The sequence below is a fragment of the Camarhynchus parvulus genome, chromosome 10, assembly GCF_901933205.1.
Source record: "Camarhynchus parvulus chromosome 10, STF_HiC, whole genome shotgun sequence".
In the NCBI taxonomy this organism is placed as follows: Eukaryota; Metazoa; Chordata; class Aves; order Passeriformes; family Thraupidae; genus Camarhynchus; species Camarhynchus parvulus.
This window is the reverse complement of record NC_044580.1, coordinates 12991435-13007258: the sequence shown is the minus strand read 5'-3', so window position 1 is coordinate 13007258 and position 15824 is coordinate 12991435. Positions and strand designations below refer to the sequence as shown.

The 15824-nt window shown below is 55.0% G+C and overlaps 1 protein-coding gene across 4 annotated transcripts in view; it reads right to left on the bottom strand.

Moving 5' to 3' along the window:
* The window catches only part of NTRK3 (neurotrophic receptor tyrosine kinase 3), a 216885-nt gene extending 201751 nt beyond the window's left edge, over positions 1–15134 (bottom strand). For 3 of the 4 annotated variants that reach the window (XM_030955027.1, XM_030955023.1, XM_030955025.1), the window contains exon 1: positions 14396–14763. In XM_030955027.1, coding sequence (XP_030810887.1) covers positions 14396–14643 — 248 coding nt within the window. In that variant the 5' untranslated portion in view covers positions 14644–14763. Of the gene's footprint in view, positions 1–14395; positions 14764–14784 lie in introns of those variants that run through there. The other variant, XM_030955024.1, reaches the window with a different exon arrangement.
* Positions 15135–15824: the final 690 nt, after the last annotated feature.

Genomic DNA, 15824 nt, shown 5'->3' with positions numbered 1-15824 from the left:
CATCCCAGCCCCGCCCCCACCTCCTCCCTGTCAGGACCCAAATGTCCATCCCAGCCCCTCCGGCCCCCACCTGCTCCCTGCCAGGTCCCAAATGTCCATCCCAGCCCCTCTGGTCCCCTCCTGCTCCTCCCTGAAATGCCTCCAGCCCTGGGATTTCTCAGCCTCCCTCCTCGGGTAATCTGACCCCTCTGATGCCTTTTTTCCGTGCTCTGTTGGCTTCTGAGCTCTCTCCAATTTGTCAATATTCCCATAATAAGGTGCCTCAAACTCAGATCACATTCCTGGATTTTTTTTTATTATTATTTTGGGGGTTTCTGTCGTTTTGCTTTGCATTTTTTTTCAGTGAGAATAGCCAGGTTGTAGCTCTGCTCCCACAGCTCCCCCTCTCCCCAAACACAGCCCATCACTGTGAGTTTAGGGCCCTGAGCCAGTTCTCAGTCCATTTGGCAGTGTCCAAGGCAAACTGAACTAATTTTGAGAGTAAGATTTGGTGAGACACTATATCAAATGCTTTGCTAAATCCAAATATATTAGGATTTCCACGTTCTGCTCAGCCACTAATTTCGTGATTCCATCAAAAAGAAAAAGCAATCAGGTTTGTCTGGCAAGATTTATTCTTTCTAAATCCCTGCTGTTATTGCTCATGCTTTCCTTATCCTCTAGTGCTTCACTTTCTTAATACTGCAGGACTGGAAGCGTTTGCTGGAAATTTATTTTTGCTATTTATATGGATTTTGAAAATCTGCCTCTGCTCTCCTCCGCTGCCCCCTGCCTTCCCCACTGCTGTTTAGCATCCCTGTGCTCCCACCAAACACATCAGCTCCTCCATCCTCCTCCCAAAGGCAGAGCACAGCAGCATCATAAGCCCAGTGTTAATGCACAGCTCAGACACAAGATACTGGAGAGAAAAAACTAATTAAAAAAATGTTTGGCAGCAGGAGAAAGGTCTAAAGGAAACATCCAGCTGGGTCAAGCCCAGGTCCATCACAGAGCATCACCAACAGTTAATATTAATGCCTGAATCAGCCATCCTGAGCATCTCCACGTTTTTCTTGCAAATTTTCTGGCAGTCACACTCAGGGTGATCAGGCAGAGTTGAGCCACAAGTGACACAGGTCAGTGCCTTTCCAGGGGACACACACAGTCCATGCTGGGTCAGGGCCAGCACTTCTGTAACCCAAACCCTGAACCTCTCAGGCAGTTGAGGAGCTCCTCCAGGCCTGGGACTTGCAGAGAAGGGCCAGGAAAGGCTGCACTCCCCTGCTCTAGGCTGGCACCCCAGGTTCCCAGTCACACCTTGAGCACTGAGGTGCTCAGAAAGCCACACCACAAGGCACTCAGATCTCTTGCAGGGTTTTCCTCCCCAGTGAGCCAAGCAGAACCCTCTAAGCCCTGTGTTCTCACAGAAGCTTTTCAGACAGCACCACCCCAAAACACCCCATGGGTGACCCCATCCCAGCTCTGACTGTGCATCCACTGCTCTGTGCTCCACTGACCTCTGTGGGAGCAGGACTGAGCTGCCCCTGCATTCCAGGGTATCCCTCAATCCTGCTCCTTAGGAGCTGTGTTAATGTCACCAGTTTCTGCTCACCAGGGTTTGGAAGGACCCAGTGATCTGTACCCCAGATGAACCTGCCTGGGTGCCAGCTGCCTGCACACCCTGGGGACGCCCCAGCCAAGCAGCAGCACTTCCAGCCTGTAGCAGGGACAAGCCATGGGCTCCAGACACAGCTTTCCCACAGACCTCCCAGCACACCCAGGCCATGGCACTGAGCTGATGTTTGGCTTCCCACACCTCCAGCAGGCCAGGTCTCTGTCAGACCCTTTGCCTAAGCTCCTGTGCATTGCAGACATCTTCTATGAAAAATCCTTTCCTTAGGATTTTTGCTCCTGAGAAGTTGAGAGACCTCAGGAACAAAATGTAAACATTGATTATCTGCTGCTGTGGAATGCAACAGGTGGATCTGTGATTGGTCTCATGTGGTTGTTTCTAATTAATGGCCAATCACAGCCCAGCTGGCTCGGACTCTCTGTCCGAGACAGAAGCTTTTGTTATCATTCTTAGCTATTCTATTCTTAGCCAGCCTTCTGATGAAATCCTTTGTTCTTTTAGTATAGTTTTAATGTAATATATATCATAGAATAATAAATGAAGCCTTCTGAAACATGGAGTCAGTTCCTCATCTCTTCCCTCATCCAAGAACCCCTGTGAACACCATCACACCTGTGTGCTGTTTCAGAGGGGAAAAAAAAACCACAGCGTGTTCATGGCAGCAGCTCAAGACTCAGAAACAGGGCATCAGCACCCAGCAGAAGCCCAGGTGACAATTCTCCCTGTCACAAGGGACCTCTGCTGCTCACAGCTCCCACTGAAGGGACCTTACACAGGCGCTCGGTGAAGCTAAGCTATGGCATGACCCCAAGCACCCAAGGGATAAAAGGAGATTTTTCTCTTTACCCCAGCTATTTTTACATCTCAGAAATGTCTCCTATCCCAGGAGCCCTGCTGAGGGCTGGGACACCAACACCCTCCAGTTCACAGCCAGCTGGCTGCAGCCCAGCTGAGGATGAGAGCCCAGCCCTGCTCGCAGAGCAAGGATGACCTTCCCCACAGGCAGGCAGGCAAAATATCCCCCACCAGCTCCCACTGGCGAGTGAGTCCTGAAGGAGCTGGTGGGAGGGATGAACCCATCCTGGGACAGCTGCCCTCCATCACCCCCTCCCTCCCCCGGCCTCACCAGGGCCCAGGATTTACAGCACAGGCAGAGCAAGGGGGTCAGCAGTGGAAAACTCATGGGGACAGAGGATTTACAGGGAAGGGCTGGATTCAGGGGAGGCAGAGCAAAGCAGAGGGTGATTTACAGGGTCAGCAGCAATTTACACAGCAGGTAGCACAGGGGAGGCAAGGATTTACAGGGGCAGGGGAGAAGTGCATTTTATGGGGCTTTATTAGGAAACGAGCGTCCCCTTCCCCTGACCCGGGGAGGGATGTGGGAGCTGATGCATCCCCAAGGAGCCTCCCCCTTCTTCTGGGGGTCACAGACAGGCCACATCAGGGGGAACCATCCCTATCCCAGCATGGCTGCACGCTGCAGCTGCTTTCTGCTTGGCCACAACAACCTCTGGGTCATTCCAGCCTGGCCTTGTCCCACCACCACCCCAGGGCAGCATTCCAAGGGCAGTTCCAAGGGCTTGCAAAACAAGAAGTGGTGAGGTTGATCCTCAAAGGGCCAAAAAAGGGGGAATTCACTCAGACATTTCATCTCATTCTCCAGACACTCCCCTATTTTGTAGCAGATACCGGAGGCCACGTGCTAAACAAGAGCAATCCCTGCAGCCCTGGGCTGCTCAGCACAGGGGTGCAATGAGGGGATGCAATGAGACTCGTGCCACTGGCAGAGAGAGGGATGGAGGGGAACAGCTCCAAGCACTGACCACAGACGCCCAAGAAAGCACCAGCACTGCCCAGCCCTGGCACGGCATAAAAGAGGTGAAAATAAAGCTGTGAGCAGCCCGCACAAAGCAAGAGAAGTTCCTCTCTCTCAGCCTGGAGAGATGCAGCTTTGCAGCCCAGACAGGTCACACCAGGCAATGTCCTAATGTGTAGGAGCCCAGATAATGTCCCATCCTTTGCAGGTGAGGACTCATCACAGCCCAGCTGATCCCCCAGATCCTCAGGTGACATACATGGGCCACATCCCAAACAAGCTGGTCCCCTCATCCCTGTGAAACTTCCAGAGAGGCACAAGAGCAGCACCCAAGTCACATCCTCACCAGAACCACAGACAGCAGCAACACCAGTGCCCCCCTCCCGCTCCCCCAAAGTTTGACTAAAGCTCAGGAGTATCTTTGCTTTTATAAATCTCTGCCTTTTAATGATGGCTTCAAGGCTCAGAGAAAAAAAGGCCCATTAAACTCACTGAATAAGTTAATGGGGCAGAGAGAATCCATTTCAAAGCCACCCCAGGCTATTTTCCTCTGGAGCTAAAGCCTGAATAAGCAAAAAGGAAAAATTAAAACTGTACAGTGCTTTGCCAATAAATAACCCCCAGTGTAATCTGCTACCAGGCAGGCCTCCATTTGCAGAGATAATAGGATGCAGATCAGCTGCAAACCACCTCCCCTTGCAGGGACCACCACCTTTTGATTGCAATTAGCTGTGCTGAGGCAGGAGCCTCCATCTCCTGCCTGTCCCCTTCCACGTGCCTGGGCAGGAGGGAATGACACATCCTGCAGGAAATGCCAAAATCCAGCACTCGGCTCTGCAATTCCCCAACATCGATGCTCCAGGCACACACCCCTGCCTCTCTGCCCCGTTTTTCCCGAGCCCTCCTGCACCTTCATGCCTGTCTTCTCCCTCTCCTTCACCAGCAGCACTGTGGGTCCATCCCTCACCCTTCAACCAGAGCCCACACACAGCTGCTCCTCCCCAAACACTTAAAAAACAAGTGCATGTCCCAGAGAGCAGGAAAAAAAACATAAAAATCCCTGCTTGTAAACGTCGATCCCACTAGACGCAGTTTGTTTACTATTTAATATTTAAAGATGCTAATTAAGTCTCCAAATAAATAAATCTGTGCTCCCTGTGCCTTTTGAAAGGCAGGGATCCTTCCCTTGGGGCCAGAACATGCTGGGTGCTGGGCACTCTGCCTGGGGCAGAGCCTGAGGGTCCCACCACCACCCTTCTTGGAAGGAAGCACCAGGCTGGGAGCTCAGACACATCGAGTCCTGCAGGGAAGCACAGGCAGGACAGGGCACACAGAGGAGGATTTCCAGGCAGGGGTGCTCATAGTAGCTCCTCTTGGCCCTGGGATGGGATCTCAGCTACAAGCAGGGAGCCAGGGGCCAGAGGATGAGCCCACGAAGTGCTGGGGGTCACAGACACCAGCACACATCCCCAGAGCCCACCAGCAGCCAGGGCTGCTCCAGGGACCAGCTACAGACACCCACATCCCTCCCAGCTCCTTACCTGAGAGCATCCCTGCTCCAGCTCCTCTTCTCCAAACCAACACGCAGCATCTCGCAAGGAGCAGCGACCGCTGCCTCCCTCCCACACCGCCCCTCACATCTCTCAACATCCACAGCTCAGCTCTTCCACCTGATACCTCTTCAGCTTCATTGGGCTCTGCCTCTCCCAAATCCGCTCTAGCTGTATCCTGCACCTTGCCATTAACCCGGACAGTGCCAGCCCTGCAGAGCTCCTCCTCGCCCCTCCCTGCCCAGCCACCATCCCTGCACCGTGTGGGTGCCCTGCCTGCCCTCCGTGGGCTCAGGCTTTGCTTTGATGCTCCCAGGACAGCCCTCAGCACCTGCCCTGACCTGAAACGAGGGGCACAACACCTCCCAAGGGAGCTTCTCTGATGCTGATTCACTCTGTGCCACTCTGCCCTGTCCCCCCGGACACCGATGTGTCCAGAGCCCATGTGAGGCTCAAAAGAGGAAATAGCCCCCAGCAAGATTCAGCTTCTCTGAACAGGCACAAAGACAGCCCCAGGAGGAAGGGACGCTCTCAGCAGGCAGGGGAGCTGGGAGCACACAGCATCCTTGACCCTGTGTCCCACTGAACTTTGCCTGCTCCACAGGCGGCTCAGCAGCAGCCACCAAATGGCTCAGGGGCCTTCACCTTGCTTTCCCTGGGGAAATTTTGGCTGGGAGAGCACAGGCAAGGCATGAGACAAACCCAGGATCCACCTCACTGCCCCAGGAACACCCATCCAGATCCTGGAGGGAAGAGTTTTGGAGACAAGAGAGATTTTCCCAGCCACAGAGCTCCCCACAGGCAATCCCAGCTGTACTGGGAGGGACACAAGGGATGCCCAAGCTGGCCTTGCCTGCCTGGGCTGGGAACAGGCAGGAGGAGGGCAGGCAGCCCAAGGGAGCATTTGCACAGCTGGATCACAGACTGGAGAGCCAGGACTCGTTGTTCCCAGCCCAGGTCACTGCACAGCATTTCCATGGAGAGCATGGGATGGGGGATGAGGCCAGGGCTGCTCCAGGAGCAGAAGGAAAGTCAGCAGCTGCAGGCACCCGAGATCTCCCCCATGTGGCTTCATGTCCTGCCAGGGTCAGGAGTCAGAGCCTGGCATTTCTGCAGCTCAGCTGAGCATTCATATTCCTAATTTATCCTGGCAAAACCCTGAGCATGCAGGGTCCTCAGCAGCACTCGGATTCCCAGCATCTGCTTGAGCATTTCCACATTAACATTTCCTAGTGGGAACCTCCTGGTGAGAGCTAGTTAAGGGACAGCCTTGCAGAACCCAGAAGGATGGGGAGTTCACCATGCTCACATCTGCTCCTGCCCACTTTTAAGTCCCCAGGGGCAGTGCAGAGGTGCCAGCAAAGGCACCAGTGCCCTGTCCTCTTCCCAGCACGGAGCTGCAGGCAAGAGGCTGCATGGGGGGCAGCACTTGGGCTCAGCCTCTCCCTGCATCCTTCCCTGGGATGCCAGGACCATTCAGCTGTCCCTTCAACAAGCACTGGTGTCAGGAATAAGCACCCTGAGTTGTGCATGTGCTGTCAAACTCCCTTGGGAATCCTTCCTGACCTCTCTGCTCCACTGCTGGGGATTTTGTTTTTAATTAAAAAGGCAGTTTTTATTCATGCAGACTGAAGCTGGGGGTGAGGGCACATGCAGGTACAGGAAGGGCACAGTCACTACCAGGTTCCATTATCCACCACACCAAAACACTGGGGGGCAGCTGGAGGAAAGCTGGCTGTACACATGGCTCTGGCTTCTCCTTCAGCTCCTCAACTGCTACAGCACATGAAAACAGGCCAAAAATGCAGCCCAGCTTTTCCTGGTGCCACCCTTCCAGGCAAGCCAGCTCTCACACAGAGGGGAACAGGGAAGGGTGGGATCCATGGGGTCTGGAAACCAGGTGGTACATGGGGGATGGGGACACCCAAGGACACAGCACAGCAGGGTTGGTGGAGCTGCCCTGTGAGCTGGGCACTGATTCCAGTGCAGTGTTCCAAGGGGATTCCAGAGAGATTTTAATCCCCCTTTCTTCAGCTGAAGCAAAGCCCAGGCCCTGAGCAGTACCATGGCTCTGACCCATGGTCCATCACTCACTCCCCAACGCACCTCCACCCAAATGCTGCCTCTGCCATGATGCTGGGGGCCCATTTGCTGTTGCATTGCAGGACCACAGGGTGTCACAGCCTTTCCATCATGCTGGCAGCCCTTGGCAATAGCCAGCAGGGAGATAACCAGCCCCTCTTTGGCCCAGCTGCCAGGGAAAATGAGATAAACCCAGGAGCTGCACATGGAGGATGTTACAGGGTCAAGGCCAGATTCCTGCCCTCACTCACCCTTGCTCTGTCTCACACCAGGCTCTCCTCCTTGGAGAAGGACATGTGATCTCTTTAGCTCTCTGACCTCCATCCAGCCTGTGCAGTAGAGTTTTAATCAAAGAATCAAAGAACATTTTACATTCTCTGGAGGCCCTCAGAGACAGCTCTCAGCCTGTGCCCTCTTGTCTGTGCCTCCAGGATTTCCCCATGGACCACTCTCATGTCTGCTAAACACAACAGGAGCAGTAGAACAGCCTTGTTTATCCCTCCCTCCATGCTTGGCCTCTCCCTAACCCTGGCCAGTGCTGGGCTAAAGGATCTCCATCCTCACTCTGCTCCTTGCAGGCCAGCTCCAACCACTGCTCCGTGCCTCAGCTTCCCCATCAGTGCAAAGGACAGACCCATTAGAGGTTTCCTGGCAGGACCACAGCCAGAAGCTGGTCACAGAGGGCAGGCCATGACCCTGGGCAGGCACTGCTTGCCCAGCAGCGCCTCACTGCACCTGGGTGGAAACCATCCAAAAAGCTGCAAATCACCTCAATTCTCACACAGGCTGGGGCTGCATCCTGCTGGAAGAGCTATGGGCACGTGGGGACGCACTGACCAGTGCACAGACCAGAAAACCACGACCCAGCGACCCACTCAGCTCCTGGGGGACCATCCGACACCAGTGGGTGCCCACACAGGAATGGGGATGATGAGTTGGGCGACCCTAGAGGGGTCCAGCAGCACGGGCACGCAGAGCAAAGGCTTTCCAGCGTGACAGCGAGCAGGGGTGACCCCGAGCAGGGGGTGACAGCGAGCAGGGGGTGACCCCGAGCCTCCGCAGCCCCGGCGCTCCTGCTGCGGTGCGGGTCGGAGCCGGCCGTGCCCGCGCATCCTGCATCCCGGAGCCGGCCGTGCAGCGCATCCCGCATCCCGGAGCCGGGCTGTCTGCCGCTGCCGCTTGCCCTCTAGCGGCACAGCCGCCTTCAGACGGGAATAGCGGAGCGGAGGAGCCGGGGATGAGCCGGGATGAGCAGGGCTCCGGCAGCCCCAGCGGGGCACAGGGTGCAGGTTCGGCCGGGCGCTGTGGGACACCCACGGGGATGCTCGTTTGTCAGCGCTCCTGCACCAACAGCCTCGGTGCGGAGCTTTGGGGGAGAACGGGGACAGCCCGGTGCTAGTGCTGCTTGCATGGCTCTCGGGAGCCTGGAGAACCACGTGAGGTGAGCAAGCTGCTGGTCCTCATCTCATGTGGGCACAGAGCGCTGCGATGTCCAACCACAAAGTGCAGCCTCTGAGCAGGGAACTCGCCCACAGCACCTCCTCGACAACAGCTTTGCTGTGCAGAGAGGAGAGCAAGAGGATTTGGGGGGGAGCAGAGCCCACAGGCTGCTGTCAAACACCTGCTTAGAAAGCGCCTACAGCACCTGTCGAAACCCCATCTGCAGGAAACACCAAACTCCTGCTATTCCACAGTGCCTGGCAGTAACACTCCCGGTTACAAGCACTAGTAACACTCACTTTGGAAGCCTGGCAGGCTTAGGGCTTGGTTTATTTCCCACTTGTCAGCAGCCCCCTACATGGGATCCACCAAACCCAGCCATAAACTCCAGGACAACACCAAGCAGGGGCTCTTCACCAAGCAGGACAAGCCGGTGTGCCAGGGTGGCACTGGGAAGCATCACCAAGCTCAATCTACCTGCAGGGCTCCCCAAAGGTGATCCCCTGGGACATCTCAGGGACTCTGGGGGCTTCACTGACAGGGCCCAGCGTGGCTGGGGGTGTGGCTGGTCACAGGGCTGTGGGAAACCTCAAGCACCCTCATGCCAAAGCATATGAAGATGCTTTGCTTCACAAGGATGAGCTAATAATGTAAAGCAGACCCAGAGAGCTTTCCCTGACTGACCTCTACAAAATCCTCCACGGGCAACAAGTCAACTCCTTCCTCAGTCTCTTCTTCCTCCCATGAAACATCTGTCCTAGACATGAAACACCTCTGTCTCACCTCTCCAATGTAAGGAGACAAGCCATCAGTCAGAACCAATTTAGACCTCCCCAAAACCTGCAGGACATGAGGACTTGGGACACATCCCATGCACCCTGAAACCATCCGGGCCACCAGCTCCTCCTGTCAGGCCAGAAGCTCAGGCCCCATGTTTGGCTCAGAAAAAGTCTGGGAAGTGCTGGCAGGCACCAAAACTGTCTCCTTCCTGAAGAAACACCTGACATCACCTGTGCCCGGAAAGTGCCTCTCTCCAGGATTGGTCAGCAGACTGATCGACAGGAAGAGCAGGGCAAAGAGCCAACAGCCAGCCACAGGAAAGGGGGAGGACACAGATCAGTGCTCCTGGCTTAACTCACCTCTAGAGCATCAAGACCATACATCTCAGCCCAACTCTTTGTCTCAAATATCTCTGCACCCTTTTCTGTTCTCAAAGCTTGGTGCTGTGCCCGCCTCCCCCATCCTGACATCCTCCAGGATAGATGCTCTGCATGAACGAGAGCCCTGCAAATCCAAGATGGATTTAATTAGGGATCTTTTTGATAATCTCTGGAGCAGCCAAAGCCTCTGGGACCAGGAGATGGGAGGCTTTGGGAACACTCTTCATCTCTGGAGAGTAGTAGTACACGAGGCACATTGGGCACAACGTGGCTGATTCACAGAGAGGAGAAAAGTTTGTGCCTGCTGTCTGAAGCAGAGCAGTCAATAATTTAAGCACCACAGGAGCCTTTCTCATGGCTGTTTGGGTCACCAAAGCAAGTTCTGCTCCCTCCAGGACTTCCAGGAAGACGCCTGCCCTTTCTTTCTTGCCTCCTTCCAGGCCACGGGTACAGAGGAGCTTCCCCGTGCCTCAGCTCTCCGTGCAGCAGCAGGGAAGGGGTGCTGCTGCTCCCAGCACCCCCCTCTCTCTCTCTCTCTCTCCCCCTCTCCACATGCTGCCAGCTCCCACCAGCGAGTGGGGGCTGCGCTGCCGCTCCCCCCGCAGCTCCCGGCGCTGACGTGGCTCTGCCACCCCCGGCCAGCCCCACGGCACAGAGCTGCTGGGACAGCCCAACGGGAAAGAATGAAAATGCTCTTCTCATCTATGGAGAGAGCAAGATGCTTCTCTTGGCCCTGCCAGCGAGACCCAAAAATCCTGCTCCACAGAGGAGCAACTCAACCTCCTCTTGGGTTGCTCTGAATTCATTTCACCTTGCTGAAAGCAGCTAGGAGCTGCACAGATGCACCCTGACTATCCACCCATTGAGTGTATTTCACCAGAAGAGTCCCCATTCTCCCCAGCAAGGCTGGCTAAAGACTGAGGCTTCATATACCAGGGACATCTCCCTACCTCCAGGGAGCCCAGGGGTGACACACGCAGGCCACCACCGCCTGCCTAGCAGCATCTCCGCAGTGCCATAGCAACAGCTGAGGAGTAGGGAGGCCCAGATGGCAAACTCCTCCGTCTGTCCTTCCCCACGCACGCTGCCGGCGCACGCAGGCGCTGCCCACGCTGCCAGCGGGGTGATGAACCCCAGCCCGGCCACCCTGGCACCCCAACACCCGGCCAGCCCTGTGTGTGCCAGGGCTGGGGACCTGCCGTGACAAACACGTTCCCTGGGGCCCAAGGGGTTCTGTGCCACAGCAACTCCAGGATCAAAGTTCTGCCTGCGCTTGCAATGAGTAAAGCCCCACGTCACAGGGGAGAGCGTCTCTGTAAGTCACACCTGGCTGGGGACACAGCAAAGGCCAGCCAGTTGTACAGGAAAGGTGATGGCATTGATGTGCCCCAACCCTGTGGTGACCTCTCCTGAAATTGGGAGGGGGAAGAACAGAGCATGACTCCAAACTCAGCCAGGCCCAAGCTGGCTCCCTGGCTAGACAGGGCTGCTGGCAGCTCTCACAGGGATCTGTGGGCAGGGTCTCGTCTCCAGGGATGCAACCCAAAATCAGGTAAGTTTCTGGGCATGCTGGGAAAGGGCAGATCAGCCAACCCAACTTCCTCCTCAGGGCAGGAGCCTCCTGCCTTTCCCCTGTCTCACCACTGACCTGGCACCACCTGGATTTGCAAGGTTGTGCGTTACTGTCCCCTTCAGCCCAGCCAGGGCAGGAGCCACCCAGCCCTGGCTTTTTAGCAAAAGGAAGCCAGAAGCACCAGCAATTGAAGCAAAAGCCATTCCTTTGAAGGGTGAAACAGGATGGTGGGGTACACACTGAGGTACCCACACGGCTGGCCTGCCCCACCACAGCCTGGTTGTCCCCTGTTCCTCTTCTGTTGTCCTCACCTCATGGGGTCTCATCAGCCCCTGAGCAGTGATATAACCCAAAGCTCCTGATGGCTCAGCCCAGTGCTGGCTTGGGGTGGGCTGGCATGGAGGGCTCTTGCCCTCCCTCGAGGGGGTAACATGGACAAGCCCTCCAAGATGGCCATATTGGTTTTTTTAACCAGCTCTCTGAATGGGCTCTGGCAGCCTCTCATCAGCAACACTCAAGCCCTGATTTGGAAGCTGAGCTCTCTTTTGGACGTGAATAAGGCTCTGGTTGGTCGCAGGGTTGTTTCACCACCCCACACTCCATTTGCTTTTCCAACAGCAACAAGATGGAGCAGCGACCACCACCTTCCCCAGGGCCTGTGGGGAGGTTCCAGGCAGGGCACTGCATCCCTCAGCCACTGGGACAGGACTGAGCCTCCCCTGCCTACCCCCAGCCCAGTGGGAGAAGGTGCTTTTGCCCCCTGGCTGCTCACAAGCTGCCTAATGAGGCCAAGTCCCCCGTGAGCATGGCAAGCAGGGGTAAACACTGCTCCTTGCCCAGCTGAATCAGTCTCACATGCCAGCAGTGATTCAGCCATGACCAGGCTGGGCTTCTAGGCACCCTCACCCCAACACCCATGATGATGTCAGGGCTGGCAAGGAGAGGCCTGACATCAGCCTGAAAGGGTGCAGGACCTGCTGCCTTCCACACAAGAGCATGAGCATGGTTCAACTCTGGCTCCCAGCAGTGTCCCCTTTGCTGGGAACCATCCCTGCCACATAAATCACCCCTCTGCTCCCATAAGTCTCCCCTATAAACCACCACTGCCTCCCCAGTAAGCACAGACCCTTGTGGAAAGTTTCCATTCGTGCACAGTCTCAGCCCCTGAGAGCATTTTGGGGTTCACCCCAGCCCTGTGCCTCAGCCCTCCCAGGCCCAAAAAGGGAGGCATGGGTCCAGCAGCGATGCAGGGGGTGGAGGATGTGCTTTGCTCACTGTGAAGCAGAGAGGCATATGAATTCCAGCAAAAACTGGCACCTTCTTCTCCTTCCCCAACTTAAGAGAAGCTCCTTTCCAAAAAAAACACCCCAATATCTGTTTCTGGAGTTGTCCGGTTTTTTTTTTCCTCCCCACTCCTTTTTACAGACGGCTTATCAGCATTTTTCATTTTCAAAGCAGCAAAGACATTTTCTGGGCACAAAGCACTCGTGTAATACTACCTCTCCCAGCAGTTCAGATGTCTGTGCATCTGACAACGCACAGTCGCTCACACTGGTGGCTTCCAAACCCTTCCCTGCCTTTCCTGCTGCTCCCCGGCCCCCAAAGGGTTAAAACTAAACCACAACAAACAGCGAGCACAGGGGAAAAACACGAGTTTTCTCCGACTTCCCCAGCATCACCCTCATCCCTCCAGCATCACAGGGAAAACACGCCAGCACCACGGCGCAGGATAAATATGGGGCAATTGGAAGGGGAGTGTTACATTAGCTCCCCCCATCTACTTTCCCCATTCCTGCTGTTTTTATGGAGGTTTGCTGGGAAGGGGGAAGGCAGGGCTGTGGATTCAGGGTCAGTGACCTGCTGAAAACCTGCCTGGGCATCGCACGGACCCGTAAGCAAACAGGGAAAGCAGCTCCCGTCATCTTTACCCAGCAAAGGTGATGAGCAGAGCTGCGAGAGAGGCACTGCAATTACTCCATGGCTCTGCTGCAATTGCACTGTGACCAAATAAAACAGCCTCAGGAAGAGACCCAAAGCCCTCTCCCTCCATGCAACCATGCCACCGAGGTGAAAAAAATTAAATAAATAACCCTCCATTACTCATTTCAAACCTTGCTGCATTTCACTGCCAGAATAAAGGATTCCACCTCTTCTCTGCTCAACTCCCACTGGCAACTTGCTCTGGGGGCTACATTTCCCTAAATGCTCACATTTCAATTAGCATTAGAATAATGAAATGGCTCAGAGTTCATCTCACCCAAAAATGTACTGGAAAATAAAGAGCAGAGATTGGAAGCACTGAGGAATTTTTTTTTCACACACACACACCAAGAGCATGATGGATTCAGAAGAGGGAAATATATTCCTTTCTCGACTCCACACTGATGAGATTAACATGGGCTTTGCTAACTGCCTCTCCAAACAAGGATAATGCAACTTCAAGTTGATTTTCCAGATAAACAAGCATGCAAACAAACGCAAAGTGCTCAACTAAAAATATCTCGCTGCTCCGATGCTTCTCCCCACCGCCGCCACCACCCCAAACCTAAAACACACAAATCCTATCGCGGCACCACGACGAGTTACAAAATTGCAACAATGTGAATTAAATAAGCTACTTAAGGAACATCTCACTGTCCTATTTTTATTTTTTTCTCCTCTTGAAAATGCGAAACCGCAGATCCCCAGATACACTCAGCCAGGGCAGGGAGCATTTTCTGATGTGGGGATGTAAAAAATAATGACATTTTAACTGGATGCAAAGTCTCAAGAAAGAAAAAGCAGTTCAGAACTTGCTTTTCTCGCCCAGTTTGGGTGAATATGTGGCGGTGTGTGGCTGTGGCGTCCCCATTCCCCTTGCAGAAGCAAACAGTTAAAGCAAGCAGCAGCTTTAGCATCTTTGCCTGCTGCTCTCTCTCCTGCTAAGGAATCAGATCTCATTTACTTTATTCCTCTTAAGCCTTGGCCAAACTGTTGCTGGGCTTTTTATGGTGGTGTTTTTCAGGGGGGATGGGGTAAGGGAAAAGGCAGATCTGCATCCTGTGCCCGGGGAGTCGGGCTGAGCCCAGGCAGCGCAGCGATGCCGGGGGCACCTGAGCCCCGCACGGGCAGCGCAGCCCGCACCCTGCCGGGGAGGGGGAGCCCTGGGGGACCCCCACTTACATGGAAGTGATGTTCCTTGAGATGTCCGTGATATTGATGCTCGTGTTGCCATTGCTGCTGCCTGAATCCTGCCCTTCCAAGAGAGGGAAGAGGTTCCCATCATCCGGCTTCTTGCAATTGATGTCTGTCTTGCTGCAAAGACAATTAGCAGGGCAAGCCAGCACCGAAAGCAGATAGTCTCCCCAAATGCTCCAGAGCAAAAAAACCCTCCAGAAAGTGCACTTGGTAGGGCAAAGAGAGACATCCATCTCCGATTGCTGCTTCTAAAAAAGAGGAGGAGGAGGAAAGGGGGGATGGAGGGAGGGGAAGGGGGGGAAAGGGGGAAGGAAACAAAGACGGAGGGAGGAAAAAGAAAAAAAAAAAAAAAAAAAAAACAACAACAACAAAACCTCAAGCGATCAGCTGCAAAAATCCTCCAGCAGATGAAATCATGCTGGCAGCTGGCTGGGAGAGGCTGTAATTCCCGCTAGGGCAGCGGCCGCGGCCGCGGGCGGGGATGGATGCATGCCGGCCCGGCCGCCCGCCGCTCCCGCAGCCGCTCCGGAGGATCGCAACGGGAGGCTGGGGAGGGAGGGATGGGAGGGGAGGAAGGGAGGGAGAGAGAGAAGCAGCCGGGGAAATAAATAAATAACAAAAACGGTGCGAAAGTCACCAAGTCCCACCTACTGGGCAGAATTAAAATTGACACACCTGCAAAAAAAACAGACAGAGGGAGAGGAGAGGAGGGGGCGATCTCCCCTTCCCATCTCTTCCCTCCCTCCCCCGGCCTGGCCAGCCCTGCTGCGGCGGGCACAAAAAGCAGGGGAGGAGGAAGAGGAGGAGGAAGGCTCGCAAAGAGAACCGGGCTCCGCAATAAAAAGGATTCCCCACCCCCCTCCCTCTCGGCTAAAATCAGTGCAGGAGGAGGCGGGGGGGAGAGAGGGGAAAAACCCCACTGCTGGAGCCCAGCTCAGCCCCGGGAGCGGAGGAAAAGTTGAAGCTGGGGTTAAATTTGTGGTGGGGGAGAGCAGAGGGGCTTTGGCTCGGCTCCTGCTTTCTCGAGCTCTTTTGGAGGACGATGCTGCCTTTCGCTTGGTTGTTGGGTGGGTTTCCCCCGCTTCCTCCCCCAACCCGGACATAAGGGTGGAGAGGAAAGAGAGATTAAACTGAACTGGAAGAGAATAAAAGCCAGTGTGGATTACAGCAATTTAAATTTTTTTTTTTTTCTTCTTTGGAGGATCCTAGCGAGAGAAGCAGATCAGACGGCTGGGTGTGAAAAAAGCGACTGAAGAGCATCCAGGAAGGACTTTCTAGAAAAGATGCAAACCCCCCCTCCAGCCCCTAAAAAATGCATCGGGGACCAAGCCGGCTGCCGGGAAGCGCAGGCAGGAGCACCCACGGTCGGGGCTCCCGTCCTCCCTCCCTCCCTCCCCTGGCTTCCCCCTTCCCT